At 43.1% G+C, this 26,919-nt stretch overlaps 1 protein-coding gene across 3 annotated transcripts in view; it reads right to left on the bottom strand.

Annotated features, from left to right (window-relative positions):
• Nucleotides 1–11,823: 11,823 nt before the first annotated feature.
• Nucleotides 11,824–26,919, bottom strand: part of HLF (HLF transcription factor, PAR bZIP family member) — a 60,666-nt gene continuing 45,570 nt past the window's right edge. For 2 of the 3 annotated variants that reach the window (XM_017848155.1, XM_017848158.1), the window contains exons 3-4: nt 21,205–21,425; nt 15,615–16,259 (exon numbers count right to left, since the gene is read on the bottom strand). In XM_017848155.1, coding sequence (XP_017703644.1) covers nt 16,041–16,259; nt 21,205–21,425 — 440 coding nt within the window. In that variant the 3' untranslated portion in view covers nt 15,615–16,040. Of the gene's footprint in view, nt 16,260–21,204; nt 21,426–26,919 lie in introns of all 3 variants that reach the window. The other variant, XM_017848157.1, reaches the window with a different exon arrangement.

The following is a 26,919-nucleotide window of genomic DNA, read 5'->3' as shown; positions in this document are numbered from 1 at the left end:
GATCTCCTGACCTCGTGATCCGCCCTTCTCGGCCTCCCAAAGTGCTGGGATTACAGGCTTGAGCCACCGCGCCCGGCCAGAAATTTCATAATTTCTATTGTAGTTGATAAAACTTGAAAACTTTTCTTTTGCAAAAGAGAAAAATGCTGAATAATATAGAACACTGATGTCATCCCTTTTAAAATCACTCCAGACGAGGTACCCTGAACTGCCTACACCATGGGCTGACCCACCCTGCTGCTCAGCCCTTGGATGCTTCCTGGAGGAGGAATGCTTCATGGTTTAGGGGAAAGATCTAGGTGGTAAGGCAGGCTTCATTGCATCACAATATTCCAAGATTAGATTTTTTCTTTTTTATGTCTTTTTAACTTTGCAAAAGGAATATGAAAATACAGAGACACATTAAGGAATAAATATCACACATTGAATTAGTTAGGATTAGGCTTGTTTGCAATCCATAACGTCATCTCTGTCCTCAAAAATGCTGGCAGCTTTGCAGAGGGGGCCCAGCTGTGGACAAATATATTGAAATTGCACTGCAGAAAGTTAGCCACGGCAAGAGAGGGACATGTGGAGCGCTTGGGTTGGAAGTGGGTGGGTTCAGAGGAAGGAGTGACTGCTTCCAACTGGGAAACGAAGGAACATTTCATGGGAAAAGTGATGACATTCATCATGAAGAATGGGTAGAATTTAGATACTTAAAGCCTGCTTAGGCCTAGAAGACAGCAGAATGAAGAAATGAGGCTCTTGTACCTCCATATTTCCACCTGCAAAACAAGAATCAGATCATCTTTGCCCTTAGGATCCTCCATAGAAAATAGCCAAAGAGGAGACAGGGTGCTGTATTGAACAGCCTGGCCTAGGGAGCAGGGATTGTATTTAGCTGTGTGTAACACTTGGCAGGTCACTTTCCTTCTCTAGACCCCAAGGCTCTCATCTAGAAAATGAACAGATGCACCAGACGGAATACATCAAAAGCATCCTCTGACCCAAACGTTATCTTGTGATCCTCACAGTGCCTTGGGGAGGGTTTCTGAGAATGGGTAATGGGCTTCCTGCTTGCTTAGACACTTTAGTGAATGGGTATCACAACTGTGGCATGGTTACAAGGTCGCGGTCAGGGGGCCAGGACTACTAGGGTCCTGTCTGGGCTTTTTCTGTTTTCGTCTACCTGCCTGGGCCCTCAAATCTTCATCCCTACTTTGCCTATAGTCATTTCCACCTCCCATCCACGTGCACCCATTCACACCCCCTCCTCCACCACCGCTGCACACAGGGGAGAAAAGTAAGAAGGGAAGGAGCAGAGGAAAGAGGGAGAGACAGAGAGAGAAGGAGGGAGATAGAGAGGGGTGAGGGGAAATGGATGGGGAGAGAGAGAGAAAAGGAGGGAGGGAGTGGAGGAGTAAGGTAGAGAGAGTGAGAGAAACAATGACAGAGATGGAGGCAGAATGAGAGATGAGGGGAAGGGAGAGAGAGGGAGAACGAGGCGGGGGGAGGGAGCAAAGGAGAGGGGAGGAGAAAAGAGGGAGAGAGCGAGCGAGAGAGAAAAGAATGAAAGATTGAGAGAGAGAGAGAAGGACCAGCTCAGTACACAAATAGCTCAAATCCAAGGTTCCCACTGACAGCCTTAAGGCTGGGGGACGTCTCCCCTGTGTCTCCCCTTTTAAATGATGTTTCCTCTATTTCCGAGATTCATCTTCATTCAAAAGAAAGAAAGGCACTTTGGTCTTTTAAGGGTTCCTTTTCATGAAGCCTCTCTTGTGTCAGCTTCCCTCTGTAGTTCTAGGGAGGCAGCAGGGGGTTGGGGCCTGAAAGAAGGGTGAAGGAGTTTCTGCAGTGCTGCCCAGGGAAGAGGCGGATGGGCTGGAGACAGGGAGGGGCATCGCAGGACAGGCACAGAAAGCTTGTCAAAGCACACTCATTTTTTGGCTTCAAAGCTATGAACAGAAAAGTTAGCAAGAGGAGAATAAGGTTACAGGTGGGGGAGGCTCGTTTTAGGAAAGACAGCCCTATCTCAGATGGAATAAACTGAGCCCTGGCTTCTCCCTCCCAAATCACAGGGAGTGGGCGGAGGAGCGCCAGGAGGCAGGCTGGGGAGTCAGCAAACTGTCAGAGGCATTTACTTCTTTCAGTGTATTCAAAATTAATTAATTATAACTGAGGACATTGGGGTATATTTGCAGGGGGTTGAGGTGGCACACATGAGGTCTTCCCAGCCCATACTCACTTGGAGATTTGGGATGTCAAAACACTCAGCAGCACAGACCTCCCGGCTCCCCTCTGACCCTGGGTAAGGTTTGCCATCACCAAATCTGTCTCCTTGTTTATTGTACCCTGAGTCCCTCACAGGGTTGCTGAAAGGGCCAAAAGGAAAAACAGCTGAGGGACTGTTAAGCTGTACAACGGTGTTCAGACGTGGTGGGATCCTGATCTCATGGGCAGGAATCATTTTTCCTTCCCTGAGTGCATCCTCTTCACAGGCAAAGTTCATGAGGGACCCTCCTTTTTCTTTCCTTCCTCTCACCCTCTTCCAAGGTCACAGGATGCTGGGAAGAGGAGGGACAGAAATGATGACTGGGGAAGAAACCTGGATTAGAGCTGGGCCTTGTGACTCATGCTGGAGCCCATTGTATCTACTTCCAAGGAAAATCACAGAATCCTCAATTGGCTGTGGATGTGGGGTCAACTAACGGGCACTGCCTTCCAGTCTTTTATACCCTGGGACTCATTTTCAGTAGTGGCTTCAGAATTTCTACAGAGAAGTAACTCAAGAGCTGTGGTCTATTTAAGGGGTAGAATGTGCCACCACAGGAATTAGAAGCCATGTTAGCAAAGCAAGGATCCTGGTTTTACTTGAGTATGTGCAAATTTGGGGTGGCTTTTGGAAATCAGTGGTGATCATGCGGGACAAAAGTCCATGATGCTTGCACTATCAATTTACTTTGGGGACGGAAGATAAAGATGTGATGAGGATTGCTAGGGGTAAGATTGATGTCATGGCACGAGCATCAAATGGGAAGTTTGCAAACCTAGGATAGAATCCAGTCTCCAACATCAACTATTTGGCTTCTCATCTTGAAATAGGATAGTAGATGAGAGATTCTCTAAGACTCCTTTCTTAATCCATCTTCTGCCTCTAGTAGGTTAGGATAGAAACCTTACAAGTAAATCTAGCCTATAAGGCACAAATGTCTCAAATGGTGTCATTATGTTTTCTCATGTCCCTTGTGTTATTCATTTAATTTTCAAAGGTCAGAGAGAGAACACTAATCCTGAGCCACTTCTTTCAAGAGGCTCCTTATCTATCTCCTGCAAGGTCAAGGGAGAAGAGAGGGGATTGGGCAGTACAAAGGAAGAAACTCATTCTTGTTGAATGTTTACCATTCCAGGCCTCCAGATGCTTCATATTTGTTATCTTGCCGAGTACAAATAATATTAAGATGGCACTAACGACTCTGAGGTTCGGAAAGATTAAGTATAATGTTACCAGCTAAAAAGGCCTTCTCCATAGTGGACGCTCCATCAATACTTGTTTCTGAAATAAATGGACGCCAGAGACAGGGTTCAAACCCAGTTTTAATTCAACTCCAAAGCCTGTGTGTTTTTCACGCTGCATCCTCAAGCCCAGCTTGGAAAGGAAGATGGTGATTGAACTTCTTCAAAAGCTGCCCATCTCTGGCAAGCTTTGTCCAAAATGTCATTCAGGAGAAACTCTTTTGAGGCCATGCACCAAATAATCAGTGATGACCTCACTTTCCCTCACCACTGACGAAGGATTCTGCAAGGCACGTTGGTTGATTCAAACAGAAGGAAATGTAAAAAGCAAGTATGTTGTGGCACTCGTGGTTGTGTTACAGTAGGTAATTAGTGAGACATGAGCAGGGCAGAAGAGGACCCCCCACCCCACCGCCCGGACCACCGGGAATATCAGGCGACCATCAGGTGTTGGTCAGGCAGTTGTTAAACTGTCTCTTTAAAATAATAATTGACCTCAGCTAGCACAAGGAAAAGACCAATCTCCCAATAGATAAAAACATCTGAAACTGGTGATGAGCAGCTTCTCTATGCGATCTCAGGAGTTGGGCGAGTGGGCTCAAGCATGTGCGCTAAGAGGCAAAATGGTGGCATGTAATTGGCATATGACCTTCTTCTAGGAACATTGGACGAGTAAGGGAAGAAGGTCTCAAGTGAACATACATACAACTTTAGAGAACACTGACAGTGTGGCTCCTCCCAAGTTGCAAGAGACAGACGCCTACTCAAACTAGCCTTAAAAAAAGGTGAGGCGGGAGAGGGTAATGATTATGCTAGATATTGTTCAGAATTCAAGGGAAGTGCAACAGTTAATCAGGAAGGGCAAGAATCAAGGAAATCCAAGGACTTTGAAGGACTGCAAAGACATGTACTAACTTGCTATTCACTCCTCCACTGACTCATTTTGTCCCTCTGTGATTTTTGGTGGTGGTGTTTTTTTGTTTGTTTGTTTTTTTGTTTTTTTGAGACAATGTTTCACTCTTGTTGCCCAGGCTGGAGTGCAATGGAGCAGTCTCGGCTCACTGCAACCTCCGCCTCCTGGGTTCAAGGGATTCTCCTGCGTCAGTCTCCCAAATAGCTGGGATTACAGGCACCTGCCACCATGCCCAGCTAATGTTTTGTATTTTTTTTGAGACCAAGTTTTGCTCTTGTTGCCCAGGCCATGCAATGGTGTGATCTCAGCTCACTGCAACCTCCACCTCCTGGGTTCAAGTGATTCTCTTGCCTCAGCCTCTCAAGTAGCTGGGATTACAGGCGCCTGCCACCACACCCAGCTAATTTTTATATATTTAGTAGAGACGGGGTTTCACCATGTTGACCAGGCTGGTCTTGAACTTCTGACCTCAGGTGGTCCGCCTGCCTTCGCCTCCCAAAGTGCTGGGATTACAGGCATGAGCCCCTGTGCTCTGTGTTGTTTAGGGGAGAACTTTGCAATCTTCAGTGTGCATAGGAATCATCTGGAGATCTTGTTAAACTAGAGATTGTTATTCAGGAGTCTAAGACAGGACCACAAGAGTCTACGCTCCTGAAAAGCTTCCAGTTGATGCTGATGTTGCTAATTTGTGTACCACATTTGGAGAAGAACTTTGATCATGAGTTCACAAGCTCCAATTGTAATCACCTGGGGAAAAAATTTTAAACTATGCCTGAGTTCCACCCCTACCCCATTCCCACCCCTCCCATTTTGACTCAGTTGAATGGAAGTATGACCTGGGATTCGCATTTTTAAAGTTTCCCAGGTGATTCTAATGAGCAGTAAAGTTTGAGAGCCACTATCTTAGACTTCAGTTGATGCAGCGCCTCTGGGCCCAGGTGTCCCTCCTAGTCAGGCAGCTGTGGATGGAGGCAGGGCTCAAATTATAAACACATCAGCCACACTCGGGAATATATAGGACAGGTGGTCAAACAGGAAGCAGGAGTGGGCAGGTAGGCAAAGATCAGCACATCTAGAACAGGAAGGGGCTTGGAGTTCAAATAACTTGGGTTCAAATCCTGGCATTACCGTTTCCCTAGTTACATGCTTTGCTCCAGGAATTCTGATTTCAGAACTCTTTGAACTTTGGTTTCTTTAATGGAAAGATAAAGGCTACAATTCCTGACCCATATTCCTCTCAACCAGAGACTGCAGAGTAGAATAAACCGAGAGAGCTTTCTAAGGAAAATGGGCCGGCGTTCCACACCAGAGTCTGCAAATTCAACAAGTCGCAGGGTGGTGCCAGGCATGAGTGTTTTTGCAAACTCCTGAGAGGATCCTTATGCGCATCCCTGACTGTGAACCATGGATCGACTGAGATCATGGAACTTAGAGCTATTCTTGACTCCTTCTACTAAACCCTGCAGGCTCAGCCTTCCTAGATAGCTCTTGAATCTATGCATCCACCTCATCCCTAGAGACTTACTCAGAGACTAAAGTAGAAATCTCCCCCACTCTTCTAAATTCTATGCAATCCGTCTTCCTCATAACTGCCAGTATAATCTTTCTAACATAGACACCTGCTCATGTCATTCTCCTGGTCAGGCTAAAGTCCAAAGGTCTTAGAGCAGCATGCAAGGAAATTCATGGTCTGGTCATACCTCATTTTTTACCACTCATCTTAAACTGCACCAACCATGTGCAGTCGCCTGTAGGAGTGTTCTGTTCTCTTCTCTTACCTCTGTGCTGCCACCTGGGATATCCCTCTCCATCTCTTCCTGACAAGATCCGGCTCATCTTCACTCACCTCAACCATCACCTTCTTTCTGGGGACTCTCCAGACCCATCCTGTGCCCCATCAGAGCTTATGGGAGGCATGGGGTCAATTCTATTTTAGGGGCTATAAGAGACATTTCAAACGATATAGAAATGCCAGAAGAAAGTTACAAAAAAAGTTGTTATTCTATCTTTAGGAATATGTATATTCACTTGGAAACAAATCAAACATTCTAATTTGAGCCTCTTCAAAAATGTTAGAACTGGCCAAATAACCCTTCTGCTCTTTCACCTCCATCAGCCCCACTCTAATGCCCTGCCTTAAGCCAGCAGGACACACATCTAGTGGTGCATAAAGTATATCCAAGGGATACGTTTGCATAGGCAAGTCTTAAGGGAATTTCTAGGTCCTCAAATTCTATATGTATTTTTTCTTAAAATTGACCTACCTGAGATAGTGGTTGTTGATAAGGCCTCATGCTGGTTGGTTTTTTTTCCTTTCCTCTCCTTTTGCAATCACATTTCCCCTCGTTTTACAAAACATAGGCATACTTCCTACCTGTCCTAAACCTTACTCTAGCTCTGGGCTCCAGTTCCAGGCATAAAAATGTCCAGGGCACCAGACAAAGGGACAACAAGGAAGTTTGTTGTCTGTGAAGTCTTTTTCTTTATCTGTTATCCACAACCACTCCCATCCATCTTCCTAGATTTGTAGTTCTGTTAAAGTTTTGTTTTTCATGGATAATAATTATTTAAAAATTTACCATAGGTGTGGTTTTGATCATGCATATGCTAGTAATGAAGGTAACCGTAAGTCATACCCAAAGAAAAAAAAATTTTGTTTTATGAGCCTTGTTTTATTTTCTCTGAAAATAATAAGAATCTCAGTCTACAGCTGTTGTTTTACCACCAAGAAATATGATGGAGGGGCACTATAAGACTTTCAGGCATAAAAATATATTACATAAGAAACAAACTCAGTGGGGAAACAGAATGTAAATAATGATTTCAATAAAAAAAAAGTGGTATACAAATTCCAACTCTACTTTCCAAATGGATGTTTGTTGGTATTAAATCACTAGGGTTTTAATAGTTCATCAGATATATTAAAAAGAGTCATGAAGTAGCTTATTTTTAAATGCCAGTACTTAGAGCAGCTATTACATCCTTTGCAACTATTTAAACTTGTGATAAAAAAATTTTAGTTGTCAACTTTATAATGGGCAATGTGGATTCATGGTTTAAAAAGAATTTTAGGGAGCATGTGAGCAAAAAAATGGAAAGACTGGTGCTCTAAAAAATGGTAGGCCTCATCTTGAAGTGAGTATCTGAATAACTGGGGCTGGGGATGAAGGGGGCACTGAGTGGTCAGGGAGAGAATTTGGACTCAGGAGAGTATAATGAGTAGAAAAGCTGATCTGGAAGTAGAGGCTAGTTCCCCTGTGATATGGTTTGGCTGTGTCCCCACCCAAATCTCATCTTGAATTGTGGCTTCCACAATCCCATGTTATGGGAGGGACCTGGTGGGAGGTAACTGAATCATGGGGGCAGGTTTTTGCCATGCTGTTCTTGTGATAGTGAATAAGTATCACAAGATCTGATGGTTTTATGAAGGGCAGTTCCCCTGCACATGCTCTCGCTTGCCTGCTGCCATGTAAGATGCGCCTTTGCTCCTCCTTCACCTTCCACTAGGATTGTGAGGCCTCCCCAGCCATGTAGAACTGTGAGTCCATCAAACCTCTTTTTCTTTATACATGACCTAGTCTCAGGTATTTCTTCACAGCAGCATGAAAATGGACTAATACACCCTGAGAGCAACTGAACAATTCTGGACAGTGTTCAAACGCAGGATAAATGGAGGGAAGAGGTAGGCAGTGATGTTCTGAAGGCCCAACCCAGCAGGCTTAGCCTAACCAGGGTGGGAGTCTGTCCAGAAGGTGGACAAACCTCAAAGTCATGTATGTGAGGGGTGATGAGCCTAGATTGCAGTTGGGAACCTGGCAAAGATGTCAAGACATCAAATTAAGGACACTGGGCTTCAGAAGAAGGTTCTCATATTAGCGTTAGGCTAAACAGCAGTTAGGACATGCAATAAGCAACCCCAGTATCTCAATGGTTTAATACGGAGAAGCTTTTTCCTCCCTTGTGCAACAGTTTGATGACTCAGTGTCATGCCAGACCCCTATTAATCTCAACAAGCAAGGTACCATGTTTGAGAGGCAGAAGAAGAAACTCAGAGCTACCGAATGAGACATAAATTATTATTAGAGGAAATTTACACACAGGGATGGTCCAGTGGCAGTGGGCCAGACAGGAGAACCACAACCACTTGCAAATAGCATGTAGTTTATAATATAGCATTTCCACTTCGCACCCTCCCCTTAACAACCTCCACCTGACAACCTTCATTTAACCCAAAACAAAGGGCTTTGATCCCCTGTATGGCTTATGGTCCTTGGGACAGCCTGGGGGTTCAGATGTTCATCATAGATAAAAAATGAACCTCCAGGCTGGCCACTCCCGGATTCCTGAGCTTGGAACTCTGAACACATATTCCGCTGTGTCTGCCCTACAGGGTCATTCTCAGAGTATGCTTAAGCTATTGCTGTCAGGTGTGTTTGCCATACACTCAGGACCAGGGTCCCATCCTTCTTAATCTCCATCTTCTCCAGGAGCCAGAAAAAAGGAGAGGGGATCAGGTGGCACTGTTTATGGGCCTTTCATGGAAGTGACACCTGGGGTTACTTCTGCTTATGTTCCTTTGGACAGAATTCAGTTGAATGGTCATACTAGAGGCAAGGGAGCCTGGAAAAAGTGGTCTAGTTGAATGTCCAGAAGGTGAATAAAGAGGTTTGGTCAACTCCTGATGTTTCCTACCCCTGTCAAACTCTGGAGTCAGTCTTTGGTCTGGGTTAAAATGCTGATTACCGGCCGGGCGCGGTGGCTCAAGCCTGTAATCCCAGCACTTTGGGAGGCCGAGACAGGCGGATCACGAGGTCAGGAGATGGAGACCATCCTGGCTAACATGGTGAAACCCCATCTCTACTAAAAAATACAAAAAACTAGCCGGGTGAGGTGGCGAGTGCCTGTAGTCCCAGCTACTTGGGAGGCTGAGGCAGGAGAATGGCGTAAACCCCGGAAGCGGAGCTTGCAGTGAGCTGAGATCTGGCCACTGCACTCCAGCCTGGGCGACAGAGCGAGACTCCGTCTCAAGAAAAAAAAAAAAAAAAAAAGCTGATTACCTAATTTCCATAAGCCTATTTCTTTATCTGCAAAACAGGGATAATAATAGTACCTGTTTTGTAGTGTGAGGATTAAATGAGATGTGGAAGGCACAGGTTTAGGACTCAATAACTGTTACCTCTCTGTACTGTTTCCAGGCATCGTGCCAGGCTTTGCGGGATAAAAGGAAGTTAGAGACAGGGACTTTGGATCCAAGTCCTCCCTGACTCAAAACCCAGAGAGGCAGAGGATGCTTGCCACCATTGACTAGTCCTATCTCTTCTAAAGGGTCTTTTTGATTTATTACCAAGAAGCCATCTTCTGACCACAAAGACAAGATTTCAATAATTCTCACCCGGTTCCTAGCTGAAGATGTCCAAAGACACTTCTAGGAATGATTTTCAATGAGGAAATTGAATTTGTATGCTTTGCAGAGAGGGGCTTGATTGGGTGGTGTGGTATGTTTAAGCGTGCATGGAAGAGCCATCCTACATGCAGCATGTGACGGGCCCCAGGGACTGAGGACTTGTGTATGACTGGGAGTCTATGCAGCTTGGCTTTGTATCAGTTCTTGCCATCACAGAGTCCAAATGCTCTCCAGGCAGGAAGTCATTTCCTCCAAAAGATTTGAAGATGCCAAATATAAAATCAGTTGCCCCAGAAGAATCTTAAGCTCACTATTCTTATTCCTCTGAGAAAGGTGACAGGTGGGCTGGCTGTGGTGGCTCACGCCTGTAATCCCAGCACTTTAGGAGGCTGAGGTGGGCGGATCACGAGGTCAAGAGATGGAGACCATCCTGGCCAACATGGTGAAACCCTGTCTCTACTAAAAACACAAAACTTAGCTGGGCGTGGTGGCACGCACCTGTAGTCCCAGCTACTCGGGAGGCTGAGACAGGAGAGTCATTTGAATCCAGGAGGCCGAGGTTGCAGTGAGCCGAGATCGCGCCACTGCACTCCAGCCTGGTGACACAGTGAGACTCCACCTCAACAACAACAAAAAGGTGAAAGGTGTTTGATGGGTGAAAATAGAGCTGAACCTAACTTGTAACCACTCAATTTTAACTGGAGGTTGTCACTAAGTAAGAGATGCCCATCGACCTTGTGCACAAAGCTGGTGCTAGTCTATGAACTGTTGATGAAGTCATACTATGAAAGAACATTTCTAATGGTGTACCATGCGTTCTCACACCATCAGCCATCGTGCTCCAGCATGTGAGCAGGGGAATGGTTTTCTGTCCTCTTTGAAGGAACAAATGGTCTGAAATATTGAATAGGAAAAATGCTCAAGGCATACATTCTACTCCCGTGGTCCCCATGCAGTTATCTATTGAAGGCCTCGGATGTGCCAGAGACAATTCATTTGTTGTCATTAGTTCTCCCCACTACCCTCAGAAGTGAGTATACCTTCATTTTACAGATGAGATTTACGTTCAAAACTGTTTAGAAGCTGCTCAAGGTCACATACCCACTAGGTGACAGATTTGAATCCAGAATTCTACTCCTCAACACAGAGTCCCCTTCTCACTACGCCAGAGATGCTGAGTTTCTTGGCCTGGTCTGCAGCCCCACACAGCCGGTTTTGAGCTCCCCAGGTGAATCCACTGGGCTTCATGGGCTGAGAACCACTGCTCTACATCAGCCTTCTTACAGGAATCAGGGGTTTTACGCCCCCTTGCATCACAGGTTCCTTCAGGGAAGTAAAAAAAAAAAAAGCGACAAGTCTTCTCTACCGCAAAATAAATGTGTTTATACACAAAAAAGTTGCATACAATTTCAGGTAATTATGGAATTTCTGAAGCTTCTGCATGGATCCTCCAAGGGTCATGAACTTGAATTAAGAGCCAAGTCTATAAATCCTTGACACCAATTACTTGGCTGCACATGGGAGTTGGCTGGGATCACTTTAAAAATTCAGATTTCCAGGCCCCATCCAAGAACTACTGATTCAGAATCTCTGGATTTATACTCCTAGATGTTGCTGAATTATTTTTTATATATTAGAGAACAAGATAGTCTGTGGACTGGCTTTTGGGAACCACCCCTCTAAATGATGCTCATTCCAGGGATCAGAATTCATCTCAGCGGCTTTTACCTCTGTAGCATTAGGTAAGCTACTTAACTCCCCTTTCAATTTTGTCTTCTGTAAATGGGGATAATAATTGTCCCTACCTCATAGAGCTAATATGGAATAAAATACTCCATCTAAGTGTTTAGCACAGTGTCTGGCACATAACTACCCAATAAATGTTAATTTATTACTAATTATATAGTATTATCATTTTATTATCTAGGTAATAATCTATAAATGGTCTCTTTGCTACTGAGGTGAGAACAGAATACCATTGCTAGCCAACTGTTAATAAAAATACATGAAAGAAAGGAAAAAATTCAAAGTTTATTCAACATTAAGAATAACAGACAGATAAAGGTTTGGACTTAACAGCATAAATACCACCAATATCATGGTGTACAATTAAACTAACCTCATGTCAACTTGTACCTGTTTAACAGATGCAATCTTTGTGGTGTTGCCAAAAGGATAATGGATTATTGTTATGTTTGGTAAGGTGCTTAAAATTAAAGACTTTATGTCGACTTATTCACACACACACACACACACGCGCGCGCGCGCACACACACACACACACACTTACACTTGGCCTCCTGCAAAATGTACTGACTTTAGTTGCTATATCCGATTCGGATAAGGCTTTGCTCATTTTTTAAATGACATTAATAATTGCAGAAAAAACCTGGAGGAGACCTTGGCCTTGCCAGTGGGAGTACCTAGAAGCAGAAGGTGATCGCCACCTGGACGGCAGAACACTTAGTCTCAGACACCTGCGGGGTAGAGCCCCCAGTGCTAAATCCAGATCTCCAACTGCCATCACACACAGGCAAGCAGGCCTGGTCCCCTGCCTTGGGATCGCTCTAATTAACTGTGATAAAGATTAAGTTTTCCTTAAAGGAAGATTAGGGTAAAATGAGATAAACTACTAGAAAAACCAAAGTATAGCTTTGCATTTCACAGAATGTCTATTGTTTTACCCTGGGACAGTGGGGAGGGTGCCACTGATAATTCTTCTTGCTTCTTCTGAAAACAGACCCTAGACCTTCGAATGTACATTTGGAATTACTGTGAGTTCCCCACCAAACCAGTGGGTTAGAAGGAACCTCTGGGTTATCTAGTACAGGTTCCCACCCACCCCACTGTGGAATCCCACCCCACTGTGGAATCCCATCTGCATTCTCCTCAAACGGTCCTTCTGCTTCGAGGGATGGGTCCATGGAGGCCTGTTGTATTTGAAGACAAAAGGCCTATCACAGTCTTGCCAATAATGTGATATTTGAATGGTTCAAAGTGGCCACTTTCTGAAGAGAAAGAAGTAATGATTTACAGCCCTCCCCTCCACTAACTACCTCCTTAAGGCAGCACCAGCAGAAAGACGGGCTGGTCAATTTTTGCCTTTCTTTGCCAACCCTAGTCAAAAGAAACAACAATGTGACCTCATCATGAGGTCCTAAGAAGCTCCTTCCAAATCATCTCTAGATGATGTCAGTGTGATATGATTTGGATTCACTGTTAATGGCCAAATAATTAATCTCTGAAAGATGCTTAGGATGGAAAGGTGAAAAATGACAAAGGGACTCTCATAATAGCTGCAGTGTGCAGACATGTGTCTGACCCTGGTTGACCCAAATCACTCAGAGTCAAGCCATGGGCCTCCCGCTCCATGGAGCAGATCTGCCTTGTTTGCTAGTTAACTGCCCTGGATGGATAGGCAGCCAATCTAGAGGGAGTGTTCGTGTGTGTGTATCGTGACAATGACTTACATATAAGGCACCTGTACAGACTCCAAACTGTTTAAATATTTAAGACGAGGTAGGTTTCTGAAACCTCTCCTGGCACACAAGAGAATACATTTTATTAGAATCTTTTTATTTTTTTCTGCAGAAAACATTTCAGATGCTCATTTGATATAAACATCTAATTCCAAGAAAGATCAGTGCTCAAATATAGTTTTTTCAGCTACCATTTGATATGGCCATAAATTTGCATGGTTCATGTTGCAATCCTTCCACAATTCTCCACTTAAAGACATCATTTTTCTTTGTTTTTAATGACTATTGCCATCTAACAATTCTACAATTCGCCTCTTTGCCTGTAAAAAGGCCAACTCTATGTCCACTTGTGTCTCATATTGATATCTTTTATTTAGCTCTGCTTAAGATTGCAAAGGTTTTTGATTTTATTATTCACCTGAACAATGTATTGCAACTCCAATTGTACTGCAATTCTGATACACCCCCATCTCCTGCTGTTATCTATAGCTTGTGGCAAAATGAACACCTAGTAGAAATATCCTATTGGTTGGGTTTCCCAAGTCTACGACACTATGAGAGAAGCATTGCTGATGGACTGACAAGAAGACCACCAGATCATTAAAGAATTAGATACTCTGGAGGCAGGAAACTAGAAAATCCCATTAAGAAAGGATATTTTAATCTAGCATAAAATGTTTCTTTGTCGTAACAGCAGAATTTCTTGACATTTTACAACTTAATGAAACAAAAGAACAATCATCTTTAAAGTCAAACATCTATCAAATTATAAACCAAACACATAGCACCGATATCAACCTCATAAGACGTGCGGGCCCGCAGGGTAGAACAGAACTGTCTGGAGCACTGGTAGCAATGTGCCGTTCCAGGAACTCACAATTTCGAAGTGAACATTTTTGTGGCAGATGCTTTTCCTAAAAAACACTGTATCATCCAATAAATATTTGACTAAAATCCATTTTGTGCTTTTGGGTGACGTTAACTGACTTCTTTCTGAGGCCTAATAAGAAACAAGAAAGCTCCTTGTGTATTTTAGAGCAGGATTCGTCATCACGAGCCTCGATACTGTCATAAAATTTTAATTTAAAGCAGAAAACATGCTGATGTGTCAGTGATAGGGCTTAAAATATTAAAGACTTCAAAAACCCCCAAGCGCTTCTTCTCTGTACAACATTGGTGAATATATATCTTTGCTATATAATTTTAAAACACGGAATAGTTTTCCTCTCCTCTTTTCTATATATAATATATGTCTTCCAAAATACATTGTCAGTATTTATATCTGAAAAATACTGTACAAAAAAGAACTTCCTATAATTACTCTGTATAAACATTAAACGATTTAATAATCTCTCCTTTTGGTCTATAGTAAACATTTAAATTGATTGGATTAACCACAGTTTGTGACAACACCATCCCCTTCTGAGATACACCAGTGTCTTTTACATTCATTTTTCAGAAGTCCACTTTATAAGAGCACATACGTTCAAAAGCAAACAGAGAATAAGAAACATAAGCTTCAGAATCATTAATTTATGAGGCATTCAAAAAGGACACCACTGGGAAAAGGGCCTTAGAAAACATCAACTTAACTTAATCAACTGATTTTCTTTTTAAAAACAGCAAAGTATAATTCACAAAAATATATATATTACCAAAAAATGGGAAAACTGAATCTTAAGTAACTGTTTTGAATATCAAGAGGGATATGGAAAAAGTTAACTAGAAAAGTGGGGGGCGAGGCAGCGTGTCAGGGAAGGGAAACAACGAAACCGAACACATCAATGTCAAAGGCTAATCCAAGACGCAGTTTTTGGCTCGTGTACTGATAAATTAAGCCCTCATCCTTAGACCTCCCATTTCCCTCTGCTTCCTTGTCCTAGGGAATAGTCTGGCCATGCTCAAATGCATTCCTTTACTTTTTGTTTTTTAAAAGACAGTGAAATTCTTAGGTAGGGAAAATATCCTACGTCCACTAGTAATACTCAGGCAGCATGCTCTAGCGTACAATAGGATTATTGCTTTAGGTACAGACAGTGCAAAAACACACTCTGTGTTCTATTAATAGTACTCTTACTTATCTGGGGTTGGTAGAATTAAAAGGAAACTTAGTAGATAGCAGTAAGTAAATATGGGATCTAATAAATCTAAACAGCACTTTAATTTGAAGACGATTATCACCAAAACTGAAAGTAAGAGGAAAGCAACCTGTGAAGGACTAGAGCTGTGGTGTAGTGCTAAGTTATTGTGTGCACCTCATTAGCATGGGAACTTACGGACTAAACAGAAACAAGAGCTTGTACTCTTAAAAAAACTGAGATCTGCTATTTCACCAGGGCCCTTTTTAGTGAATCCAAGCAGAGAGTCCTGGAAGAGTAGGTAAGCTCGAACACGAAGCAACGCTGAACAGGCAGGAGTGAAGGAGGGAGGGGATGGGAGACCCGCGAGAGGGCTCCTCGGTCTAGTAAAAACATGGCATCTTTCTTCGTTGGAACTAAAAGACGATGAGAGGGCTATCTTAAAATGGCAAGAGCAAAGGAACACGCACACGCACATACCGCTGACCACACGCATAAGCACAAGCACATATACACGCACACACACACACAGATGCACACCAAAATGGGAGCCAGTTGTGTTTATGCCTCTGGTAAAGTGCTGATGTCAGAAAGGTTGGTTTGGGTGTGGTGCTATCAGACAGGAAACAAACTGTCCATCTATTCCAAAGCCAGCCTGCAAAAATGCCATCCTACAGGGGCCCGTGCCTGGCCTCATACTTGGCAAGTATGTTTTTGCATTTGCCCAGCTCCTTCCTCAAGTCAGCCACCTCCTGGCGGAGGGCCGAGTTCTCCTTCTCCAGGAACGAGGCCCGGATGGCGATCTGGTTCTCCTTCAGCCTCCGGGCGTCTCGGGAGCGCTTGGCCGCCATGTTGTTCTTTCTGCGCCTTGCCCAGTACTTGTCATCCTGCTCATTAGTTACAGAAGGGAAAAAAAATAAGATATTAGATTTCAGCAAAGTCCAGTGCCAGCCAGGACACGGGCAGGCTCCAGGACTGTGCAGAGGTGCCAACTCGGGTTTCTTAGCTTGTGTCTCCTTCCTTGACAGTTTCTGCATGTCTGAGGGCGTGGCCCATGAGCCACACTTCCTTCCTGGAGCAAGGACCCACCAATCTGTCCCAACAGGCTCCTACTCTTTGCCCAGCAGAGGTGTGCTCAATGAAGCAGAGATCAGAGGCTGAATGGAAAGCAGGTGGCTCACCTCACCCTTAAATGACATTCCAACTTTCTTTACTCTCCCTGCTTAACATTTTATTTTAAGAACCCTTTTCCTCCATGGGCACTCATATGCTTTCTTGGCTATGAGTTGGCGCAAAAATTTTAGAAGGCAATTTGGCAATATCTATCAACTATTTAAATGCATATACTATTGATCTAGCAACTCCACCTCCAGGATTTTGTCCTGTAGCAATCTTCATACATGTACATATACACACAACCATGAACTGTTCACTGCAGCATTATGTGCAGTAGAAAAAATGAGGAAAAACTATGCATAGGAGATTTAATAACTATGTTATGATAGAGTCATACAAAGGAATACTTGGCAGCTGTTACAAACAGTGACCCACCTGCACCAGAAAGATGCTCATGATATGCCACTATGTGACTATGTGGGTGGAAACAATGGCAGTTTACACACAAATATGTATGGTCTCATCCCAGTCTGATTAAAAATCATGTAACATATTCATAGAAAGAGGCGCAGAATGATTTATACTAATCTATAAAAGCAGGGCCTCTAGAAGGGGGATTCGCAGTAGCAAAGGAAAGAGGTAAGACTTTCTACCTTTTATATTATTCTGAACCATTACAATATCATATAATGGATACATACACTTTGGTAATTAAAAATAGAAATTAAAAAAAAGCCTTCCACCTGCCACTCATCAATGTACTCATATTTGTGGCCAGCATTTACATAATTTACTCTAATTTCCTGTTTAACTGTGCTCTGGGCCTTTTTAGCCTGAGTAATATTTTACTGTGGTCAGTGTAAAAACAATCCCTCCTTCCCTGCCCTCCACCCCGCTGCTGCCTCCCTGACAGAAAGGAAAACTTCTTAAGAAGACTAAGAAACAGGGATCTTCTTTTAGATCTTCCCAATTCATTGATGGTGCCACCTGGTGAATTTTGCAACTCCCCTTTTTCAACAATTTGCAACAGCAAATCCCTCAGTCCTAGCAATTCTACTACCTGCATTTACATGACACCCAGAATAAGTGGATCAGGCCAGTGCTTGCCCCCTCAGAATTCCAAGGGGCAGCTGGCATTGGAGGAGGTCACACGGGTTGGGGCCAAGGCTGCAAGGAAAGTCTAAGGTCAGCGGTCCACCCCCAAAACTGCCCATTACCCTCAACAGGCATTTGCCCTGCACAAATACAGAAAGTGTGGGATAGGAACTGTGTAGACACCTCCTATCTGCCATCCACAAACCAGTACTATCATCTTAAATAAAGCACCCCCAGCTTTTTATACACTTCATAACTATATGTAACAGGGTTAACAAAAACAATTTTCATAATAGATGATACCAGAATTCTTCTGGGTAGGAGGGAGGAGGCTGCTCTTTGAAGAATACCTGGGCAAGCAAGCTAGGGCAGGTGTGCAATGGCTGTTGGCCATATTTGTTGTCTGTGCTTCTGAAAGCGAGCAGGGGAGCTGGAGGCAGGGGAGAGGCTGGGAGGGGCCAGGAGAGTCCATGACATCATGGTGGTGAGGGGGCCCAAAGGCATATTAACAACAGTGGTGAAGCCTCCAGTTCTGATGGAAGTTATTTGTGTTTTGATGGAAGCCTGGGTTCCACTCCCTTCACAGTATCAGTAAATCTATACCCAACAATGTGCCTGGGAGTGTGGTTTCCAAGAGCATTCAAAAGAGGACTTGATTTAGGATGTATCAGAGTCTGCACACAGGGGAACAGCAGCCCAGGAAGCGAAGGAGTACATAAGAACGAGCCCCGGGAACACTGTAGAAACTGCATGTATGTGATGGGGGAGGAATGAGGAGGTCACACCATAGGCCACAGGCTTGGTGTGGTCTAAGACAATTCTGACCAGGTCTTAAAGCCCAGGGAGTCACCAGCTGACTTCAGGGTAACAACCAACTTCTAACTTATTAGAGCTCTTCTCACTTCTGAAGTGCTTTGTTTCCCAGCCTCACCTGTCCACACATGCAGATGAGCCAGCCAAGGTGTGGAATGCAAAACAAACCTTTCAGGTGGGAGGGAGGGGAGCTGGGAACCTGGTGAAGAAGAGGATACAGAAGGTAGGAATGACAAAAGGAGTGTCCTGGACTAGAAAAACCAGCTCGCCTCCCTTTGTTATCGCAGAATGGTTGTGGGCAGGGGGAAGCGGGATTTTGAGCGGGGCTGATAAACTAAACTTGGCACTTCATCCTCTGCCCCCTTTCCCTCTCTCTCCCAGGTGCTGATGCCATCTGGCTACCCGGTCACCTCCATGCAACAAGGGACCCACTTAGCCCTGCCCCAGCCAACAGGTCAACACTCCCTGTTTCTCACCAGTCTAGAAGTTCCATAAAAGCAGGAACAGTATCAGTATTGGCTCACCTCAGTATTCCCAGCCCCTGATACCGGGTTAGAGGATTGGCACACACTAGCATTTGGAAAATATTCATCAAGTGAATGAATGGACCCTTAAAAGCATCAAGAAATCCAGGTGATTAAATGGATTTTCAGCTAGGTACCCCAGCATGTCAACCTCAATTCTCCCTTCATTCTCCAGGGCATGCATGCTAACCCTAATGACTGGCTCAAGAGAGGAAGTTCAGGCTGCTGCAGGGAAGATCATTTTTGGGGGGGGGCATTTCATTAAATTGGTTTCCTTGTCCAATGCTGGAGGCCAGAAACACCTTCTCCCCCACCTACCCTTAGCTCAGACCTTTCTGCCAGAAGGAGAAACATGTTACAGCTCTGCTTCCTGCTTTATATTAGCTCATGGTCTTTAGCCTGAGACTTCATCCACAACTAAAAAATATCCAAGGACACCAGGCAGGACAATGTGCCAGCCCATTCCCCCGCTGCTATGTGAAAAGGTCAGGCCTGACCATGACAGCAGCAATATGTGTAATTCTAGCACAGACAGTTTTTGCCTGGCCTCTTTGTTGCCAAGGTTACCTGGGTTATTAACTAATCTTGCTCTTTGGTGAATGTGGAGACTTTGTGAAGGTCTAGCTGGAAGTTCTATCTATCACTCATAGTAGCATCCTTTCAAACTACCCTCCATTCAAGAGGAAATCTGTGTTGAACAGGATCCCTGGCTTTAGTTTAAGATACGAGGCTTTAAAATACACAAAAAATTGGATCACTAAGAAGACAAGACTAGGAAAGGCATCTCATTGAAATAAGGTTCCTAATTGCCCAAGACCTGAGCCCATGGTGACCCTTTCTTACCCCATCTCGGTCTAACCATCAATGTCCTGACTAGTTTAGATTTTCTGGTGTTTTTACCATGTGATTTCCTTTTTTGCTTCTCAGGGTGACAGCCACTGATTTGTCACCCACGGGCCCCTGTTATAGCCCTTGTCAGGGCCAACATGCTGCTGTGACCTTTTGCGAAGCTAGATAACCTGGGAGCCAGGCTAAGCCTTCCTCTAACAGGTAGTGATCTGCTGACCTCAGCTTTCCATTTTCTGCATTTTCTCAACTGCAAGGTGATAACTTTGGACAAATGAATCTCTAAGGTCCCCTTCAGCCCTGACGTTTTCCTATTCTGCATCAATTAAGGTAATCTCAGGAATGTGGATGACAGCAGTGATTTAAATTTGCCAGGTACTTCTGCTTCCAGCATTTTTTCTAGATATGTAAAGCACGAACAACTGGTCTAAGCCAGTTCAGACGATGTCTCAAATTCCTATTTCCCAGCCTAGGAGTGTCTCTACACAGGAACCATAGTTAGCTTTGAGAGATGGGGGGCAGACAGTAAAAAAGGGCTAATTATGTCTGGTTCCAAGGCCTTGACTATGTAATACTCATATCTCTAGTACCCATATGATTGGAAAGAAGCATGAAAGTTCTAAGCAATGGTTAATAAGAAATGGTTCTATTTTGGCATTAGCAGACATGGCATGATTTTGGAAAGAATTTTCATCCTAAGGTATCATTAAGTGTGTCTGGTTAATTTTCTTTTAAGCTGCATTTGACTTCCAAGGTAAAATCTATTTCCCTTTATAAATAATGTGTCCCTTCAACACTTCAGAGAAAACCTACTCAGAATTAACCTAGCAGTGAGATATTCAAGTGATCATTACTTAAGATACAAAGTGAACAGTACATACAAATGGTGTCAGGGAACTACCAGTTTCCTTCACAAAATCCCACCCTGGTCATCCAAGGTTGGCAATATGGAGGAAGGACCTGTCTCTGGCTATTACTCCCCGCAGCCTACAGGGAAACGGCAGCAGCAAATTATCACAAATTCCCTAAAAGGAAGGTAAGCCTTTGAGGGCGATGAGGTTCCAATGCCCTTCTCAAATGATTTCCTTTCTCTTTCCAACCTTGAAAGATTTGGGGTTTGATTGTATTAGACTTTAATGGGTTTGCATGCAGATAAGAGCACATTTGCTTCCTTTGTGGGCTTAAAATCACTCCATTGTGGACTTTAAATCCATTTTACCGCTTCTCCTTGTTTCTGTTCAGCATCAAGACATAAAAGTGTATTTCAAAACACACCCAGACAGGAAACAACTTGCCTGGAAGTCACATGCCAAGAAACAGGAAAAGAAATCAGAAATCCTCCATACACTAGCTTCTGGGATCTTCCTGGGGTCACCCTTTTAATTTGTCTGCAGATACCACTCTCCATTTGCCCAAGGACTGATTACCAGTTCCAATTTACCTTCAGGTCATCAGGGATGAAGACTTTGCGAGCTTTCTTGATCATGGGCTGCGGCTTCAGTTCTTCCTCAGAGAACTTGCGTTTGCGAGGGTCAAACATTTCCTGGCCAGGGATGCTGGAGAGGGCAAGATCGGCTGGGTCTGGTTCATAACCCACGGGGACCTGGATGGTGTCAGGATCAATGGGACTCGGTGTATTGCGGTTTGCTGGCAACAGCTGACCTGGAACAACACAGGAGTTTTAATTCATGAACACCCTAGAGAGACCCAGTAGGCAGCTACTTAATGATGGTCTGAGATGAGTGGTAAGAGTCTTCAGCTCACTTATATATGATCCTAACATGATTTATCTTACTCATCCTCACTGCATTTCTGAGAACACAGCAGGTTGTGACTCATGTCACATCAGGCAAAACAGAAACCCACATACACATGTTCAAAAACTAGAGAGGGAGAAGCCCAATTTAAAGATACACGTTCATTCTTTCCTATCACACATTTGCCAGGCACTCTGCAAGATGTAATGAACAGAACTATGTATTTTTCACCTTAAAGGTGTTTTCCAGGTGAGTCAGGGAGATAGACCAATAGTCTGTTAGGGGAGAGTGTAGATGTTGGGATGGAAGTAAATCTCATGTGCTTCCACAGTGTGAGGAAATGGTACGTAACACAAAGGAGGTTAGGGAGCATTTCCTAGAGATGACACTTGGTACAGCTGCATCTTGAGTCAAAGAGTAATTAGTCAAAAAAAAGGTATTCTAGGCTCCAAGACAAGACAGAGGTTTGCATTTTTGCAGAACCACATAAAGTCTTGGGTAGCTGTCACATTGAATCAGAAGAAAACATGGAGTAGGGAGAGGTGTGAGCACAAGAGACGTGGCCAAGAAGGTGGGCAGCGGGGATATAATTTTTAAAAATCCAAATGTCACTGAGGGATGCTGAGCAATGAAGTGACAAACAGCTGATGTTTGGAAGGAAGACTCAGGCAGCATGATGAACGGATTGCATGGGGCACGGCTGCGGACTGATCAGATACAAGGCTGTTGTGATAAACAGTGTACATATTAACAGTAGCAATGGAGATAGTGAGAAGGGGATTAGTTCAAGAAATATTTAACAAATTAGAAAGAACATAATAGAGACAATCTAACTTCCACTTGAGGGTCCTATAGGCAAGACCACTGAAATGCACAAACATCCACAGAACAATGGGTTTCTTGTGTTTCTCAATGTGTCTTACTGGTGAAAGTGAACTTCATACTAGACCCAAATGTTTATGCTGGGAGCTCTGAATTTTAACTTCTAGTTTTCATCTGAATTTTACAATCGCTCCTCTCATGCCCCATGAATAAATGAGAGGATGTAGTTCAGCTGTGTTTGGCGCATCTCCTCCTCTTCCTCACTGCCAATGGTAGGTCAATGTGTGAAGTATTCTTTAGGTTTCATTAAAACCTACCCCAGGTCGAAGCATGAAGCCACTGGCTTGCATTCTAGCAAAACTGTGAAACCGTGCTCATCTGCCTTCTGGAAAGTCCTGGTGGGGAGTTTGCAAAATGAATGCTCTGGGTGACCTTCTAGGTCTCCATTCTGCTTTGCGCTCTCTTTGTATCCTGCTTGCCAAAGAGGAAGAGATGGGCCCTGAGGCGCTGGCAGAGGATGGAGATTTCTCATTAGCCAATCTGTCGCTCAGCTCCAGCTTCTAGAGACTGCTGAGTTCTGTACTGGATGGTGTCAAGCTAGATTTGATCTTGTGCCTCTTGAGATTACCTCAGAAAATGAACCACATGTGATTCAAATGGGGATTGTATTTTCCCTTTAGAAACTCTTTGAACTTAATAACAAAGCTACCCAGTGCCATCACTGCAACGTCCCCACCTCCCCATACTTACACAGGCATATGCGCCCATCTCCTATCATCATGAAACACCTCTTAATACTTCCCAAATCTAATTGCTCCAAGATCCTCCTTAGTACTCCAATATTGTTTATTATGCTGTATCAAAATGTTCTCCTTTATTGCTTTCTAAATGTTCTTAAGCTGTACACACACACACACACACACACACCCCTCCTCTACCATACCACATGGTCTTTTACATTTTATTCATGTATCCCCACCTGACTCCTCACCATGACACATACTTCAGAGTTCAGCTTCTACAAAGAGTACTCCTCATTTAATGGTGGCCTCTGAGGTGCTGGACTCTGACATTCATTCGTGGACATTCTAACAATAACACTTCCCATTCAGGTGGAACCTTTCTTGGCATTCTTTCTCTCTAGGATTTTTCTCCAATGGAAGTAGGTCAGCCCTACTTGCAGAGTGGAGGAAACCTAACTGGACCACAGACAAGGTACGTGGCTTCCCCAGTATCAAACAGCAAATGGCAAAGAACCTGAGAAACAAAACCAGGTCCCGTTTCTCCCCAGAGATACCTTAGTGCCATCTTATTTATTTATATTTTCTGCTGAATTAACTCTGCTAAACTCATCTTTTCCTTTCATTTCAAAATGTCAATAGCATCACGAGTAAGGGGTATTTTTTTCCTATCTCCTGTGGGATTTTCAAAATTTTAGTATAAGAATTGTCAATATAAGAATGCATGATTAATTTTTTAAATGATCAAAGATGTTCACTGCGAAATGTCAACAAATACAGAAATGCGTCAAGAAAGTGAAAGTCCTGGTTCTTGCTACTCTCCTCTTCCCTCCAGTCCCACTCACTGTCTTTCCAGAGGTGATCACTCTTAACATCTTGATGTGAACCTCTTATATGTTGGTTTTTACACATAAGTGATTTAACCCAAATGGTATTACACTACCCACATATCTTGTTACTTTTTAAATCTATCAATATACCATATGCAATTTCCAATGTTAGTACAAATAAAACTACTTTTTAAACGGTCAAGAGTATCCCATTGTTTGGATATATAACAATGTATAATTCCTCAACTGATGGATTTTTAGGTATATATTTTGTAGAAGTGATTTCTAGAAGTGAGACTGCTCACACGAAAGGCATGTGCATTTTTTATTTTTAAACATACTGCCAGGATGGCTATTAAAAAGTCAAAAAAATAACAGATGTTGGTGAGGTTGCAGAGAAAAGGGAACATTCTTATACTGTTGGTGGGAATATAAATTAGTTCAGCCCCTGTGGAAAGCAGTTTGGAGAGTTCTCAAAGAACTAAAAATAGAATTACCACTTGGCCCAGCAATCCCATTACTGGGTTTACACCCAAAGGAACATAAATCCTTCGACCAAAAAGACACCTGCATTCGCATGTTCATCGCAGTGCTATTCACAATAGCAGAGACACGGAATCAACCTAGGTGCCATCTACAGTGGGTTGGATAAAGAAAATGTGATACATCTACGCCATGGAATACTATGTATCCGTTAAAAAGAATCAAATCATGTCCCTTGCAGCAACACAGATGCAGCTGGAGGCCGTCATCCTAAATGAATTAACACAGAAAACCAAATACTGCATGCTTTCACTTGTAAGTAGGAGCTAAACATTGGGTATACACAGACATAATGCTGGGAACAATAAACACTGAGGGCTCTAAAAAGGTGGAGGGAGTGGGGCAAGGTTGGAAAATGATCTATTAGGTACTATGTTCACTATCTGCATGGAGGGTTCAATCAAGGCCCAAATCTCAGCATCACATAGTATATTCATGTAACAAACCTGCACATGTACCCACTGAATCTAAAATTTAAAAAAAAAATACATTTTAAAAACCTACTGCCAAACTGTCCTCCAAAAAATGTCATATTTACACTTGCACCACCATTTGTAAGAGTGCACATGTCCCACAATATGACTTTTTAAATGTTGCCAATATGATATGCACAACTATTACTATTGTTTTGTTGAGACAGAGTCTCGCTCTGTCACCCAGGCTGGAGTGTAGTGGCGCAACCTTGGCTCACTGCAACCTCTGCCTCCTCGGTTCAAACGTCAGCCTCCCGAGTAGCTGGGTCTACAGGCGCCCAGCACCACGCTCAGCTAGTTTTTTTTGTATTTTAAGTAGAGACTAAAATTGTTTTGCATTTTTTAGTAGAGGCTATTTTTAGGAGAGGGTTTCACCATGTTGGCCAGGCTGGTCTTACTATTGGTTTAATTTCCATTTCCCTGGTTACTGGCGACCCTGAACATCTCGCATGTTTATTGGTTATTTGTTCTTTTCAGAAAATTTTCTAAGGTATTTTTATACATATACTCTTCTAGGTGAGTTTCAGAATACATTGGTTAAGTTATATTTGAAGTTACCATTTTAAATATAATAATATTTGGCATTTCATAGGTTAATTTGAGGACAACTATCTTCAAAATATTGAATACACCCACAGTATGCGCTCCATTTTTATTTTTTGTGGTCTTTTTTAAAAACATGTATCAGTTCAGTTATAGTTTTCTTTATTTTAGCCTCTCACATTTCAGTTTATTCCTTAAATGTCTTATAAAAGTTGTTACTAGTGTATATTACCCTATTATATTTCCTAAGTGGCTACTGCTGCTATATAGCAAGCTACTAGTTTTAAAAGCTATTGGTTTATATCCAGCCACTTTACTTTCTTATCAGTTCTAATAGTTCCAACAGTTCTAACTTCTCTTAGTTTTTAGGTGAACAATCTCATCTTCTGCCTCTATAGATAGAGGTGGCATCCTTTCTATGTTTATAATTCCTACATTCTTTTAAATAATTTTCAATTTCACTGCATTAGCCAGGTTATACAAGACAATGAGAAGAGAGGCTGAGACGAATGATCACTGCTTGTCCCAGACTTTTAAGGAATATATGCTTTTAATTCTTCAGGTCCTTCAATATAAAGCCTTGTTCTAGTATCTTAGTAGATACAACCTGACAAGGTAAGGCAGTTCCAACTCTTTCAACCTTTGTTAATAATTTTTAGGCCGGGCGCGGTGGCTCCAAGCCTGTAATCCCAGCAGCTTTGGGAGGCCAAGACGGGCGGATCACGAGGTCAGGAGATCGAGACATCCTGGCTAACAAACTGGTGAATACCTTCCGTTCTCATACTAATAATAAAAAACAAAAACTAACCGGCCGAGGGGGCGGCGCCTGTAGTCCCAGCTACTCGGGAGGCTGAGCAGGAGAATGCGGCGTAACCCAGGAGGCGGAGCTGCAGTGAGCTGAGATCCGGTCACTGCACTCCCAGTCCGGTGCCGACAGAGCGAGACTCGCCTCAAAAAAAAAAAAATAATAATATAATAATAATAATAATAATAATAATTTTAAAACCAGAAATAATGTATTAAGTTCTCTTAAATGCCTTTTGGTATTTATTTATTGAGATAATCATGCCATTTTTCTCCTGTATTTGTTAAGTCTGAGCTTGGTATTTCCAAAGCTTTATTTAAAAGATCCATAGTGGACAAGATCAACCCCATTACGTAGCCTCTGCAGTTACAGGAACATTTTTTTTTTCTTTCTAAAAGCATCTTGCTGAAATTCACTTCCAGAAGAACGAAGGAGGGTTTCTGGAGGAAAGCGTGGAACAAAGCGCTTAAAGAAATCTGGAAAGAGAATAGAAGTGACCTTCAAACCCAAAGTTGGCCTCTACTTTTGTCACAGACTGGGCATGGCTAAACTTCCAAATAGTACAACTGGAAATAGGATATTTCACATTCTTACATATTTTAGCAAGAATTTAGCAGCTTGTGTCTATTAGCTGATTAGCAAG

The sequence above is a fragment of the Rhinopithecus bieti genome, unplaced genomic scaffold (assembly GCF_001698545.2).
Source record: "Rhinopithecus bieti isolate Rb0 unplaced genomic scaffold, ASM169854v2 scaffold_30785, whole genome shotgun sequence".
Taxonomy (NCBI): domain Eukaryota; kingdom Metazoa; phylum Chordata; class Mammalia; order Primates; family Cercopithecidae; genus Rhinopithecus; species Rhinopithecus bieti.
The sequence above is the reverse complement of the archived record's forward strand: the minus strand, read 5'-3'. Positions and strand labels throughout refer to the sequence as shown.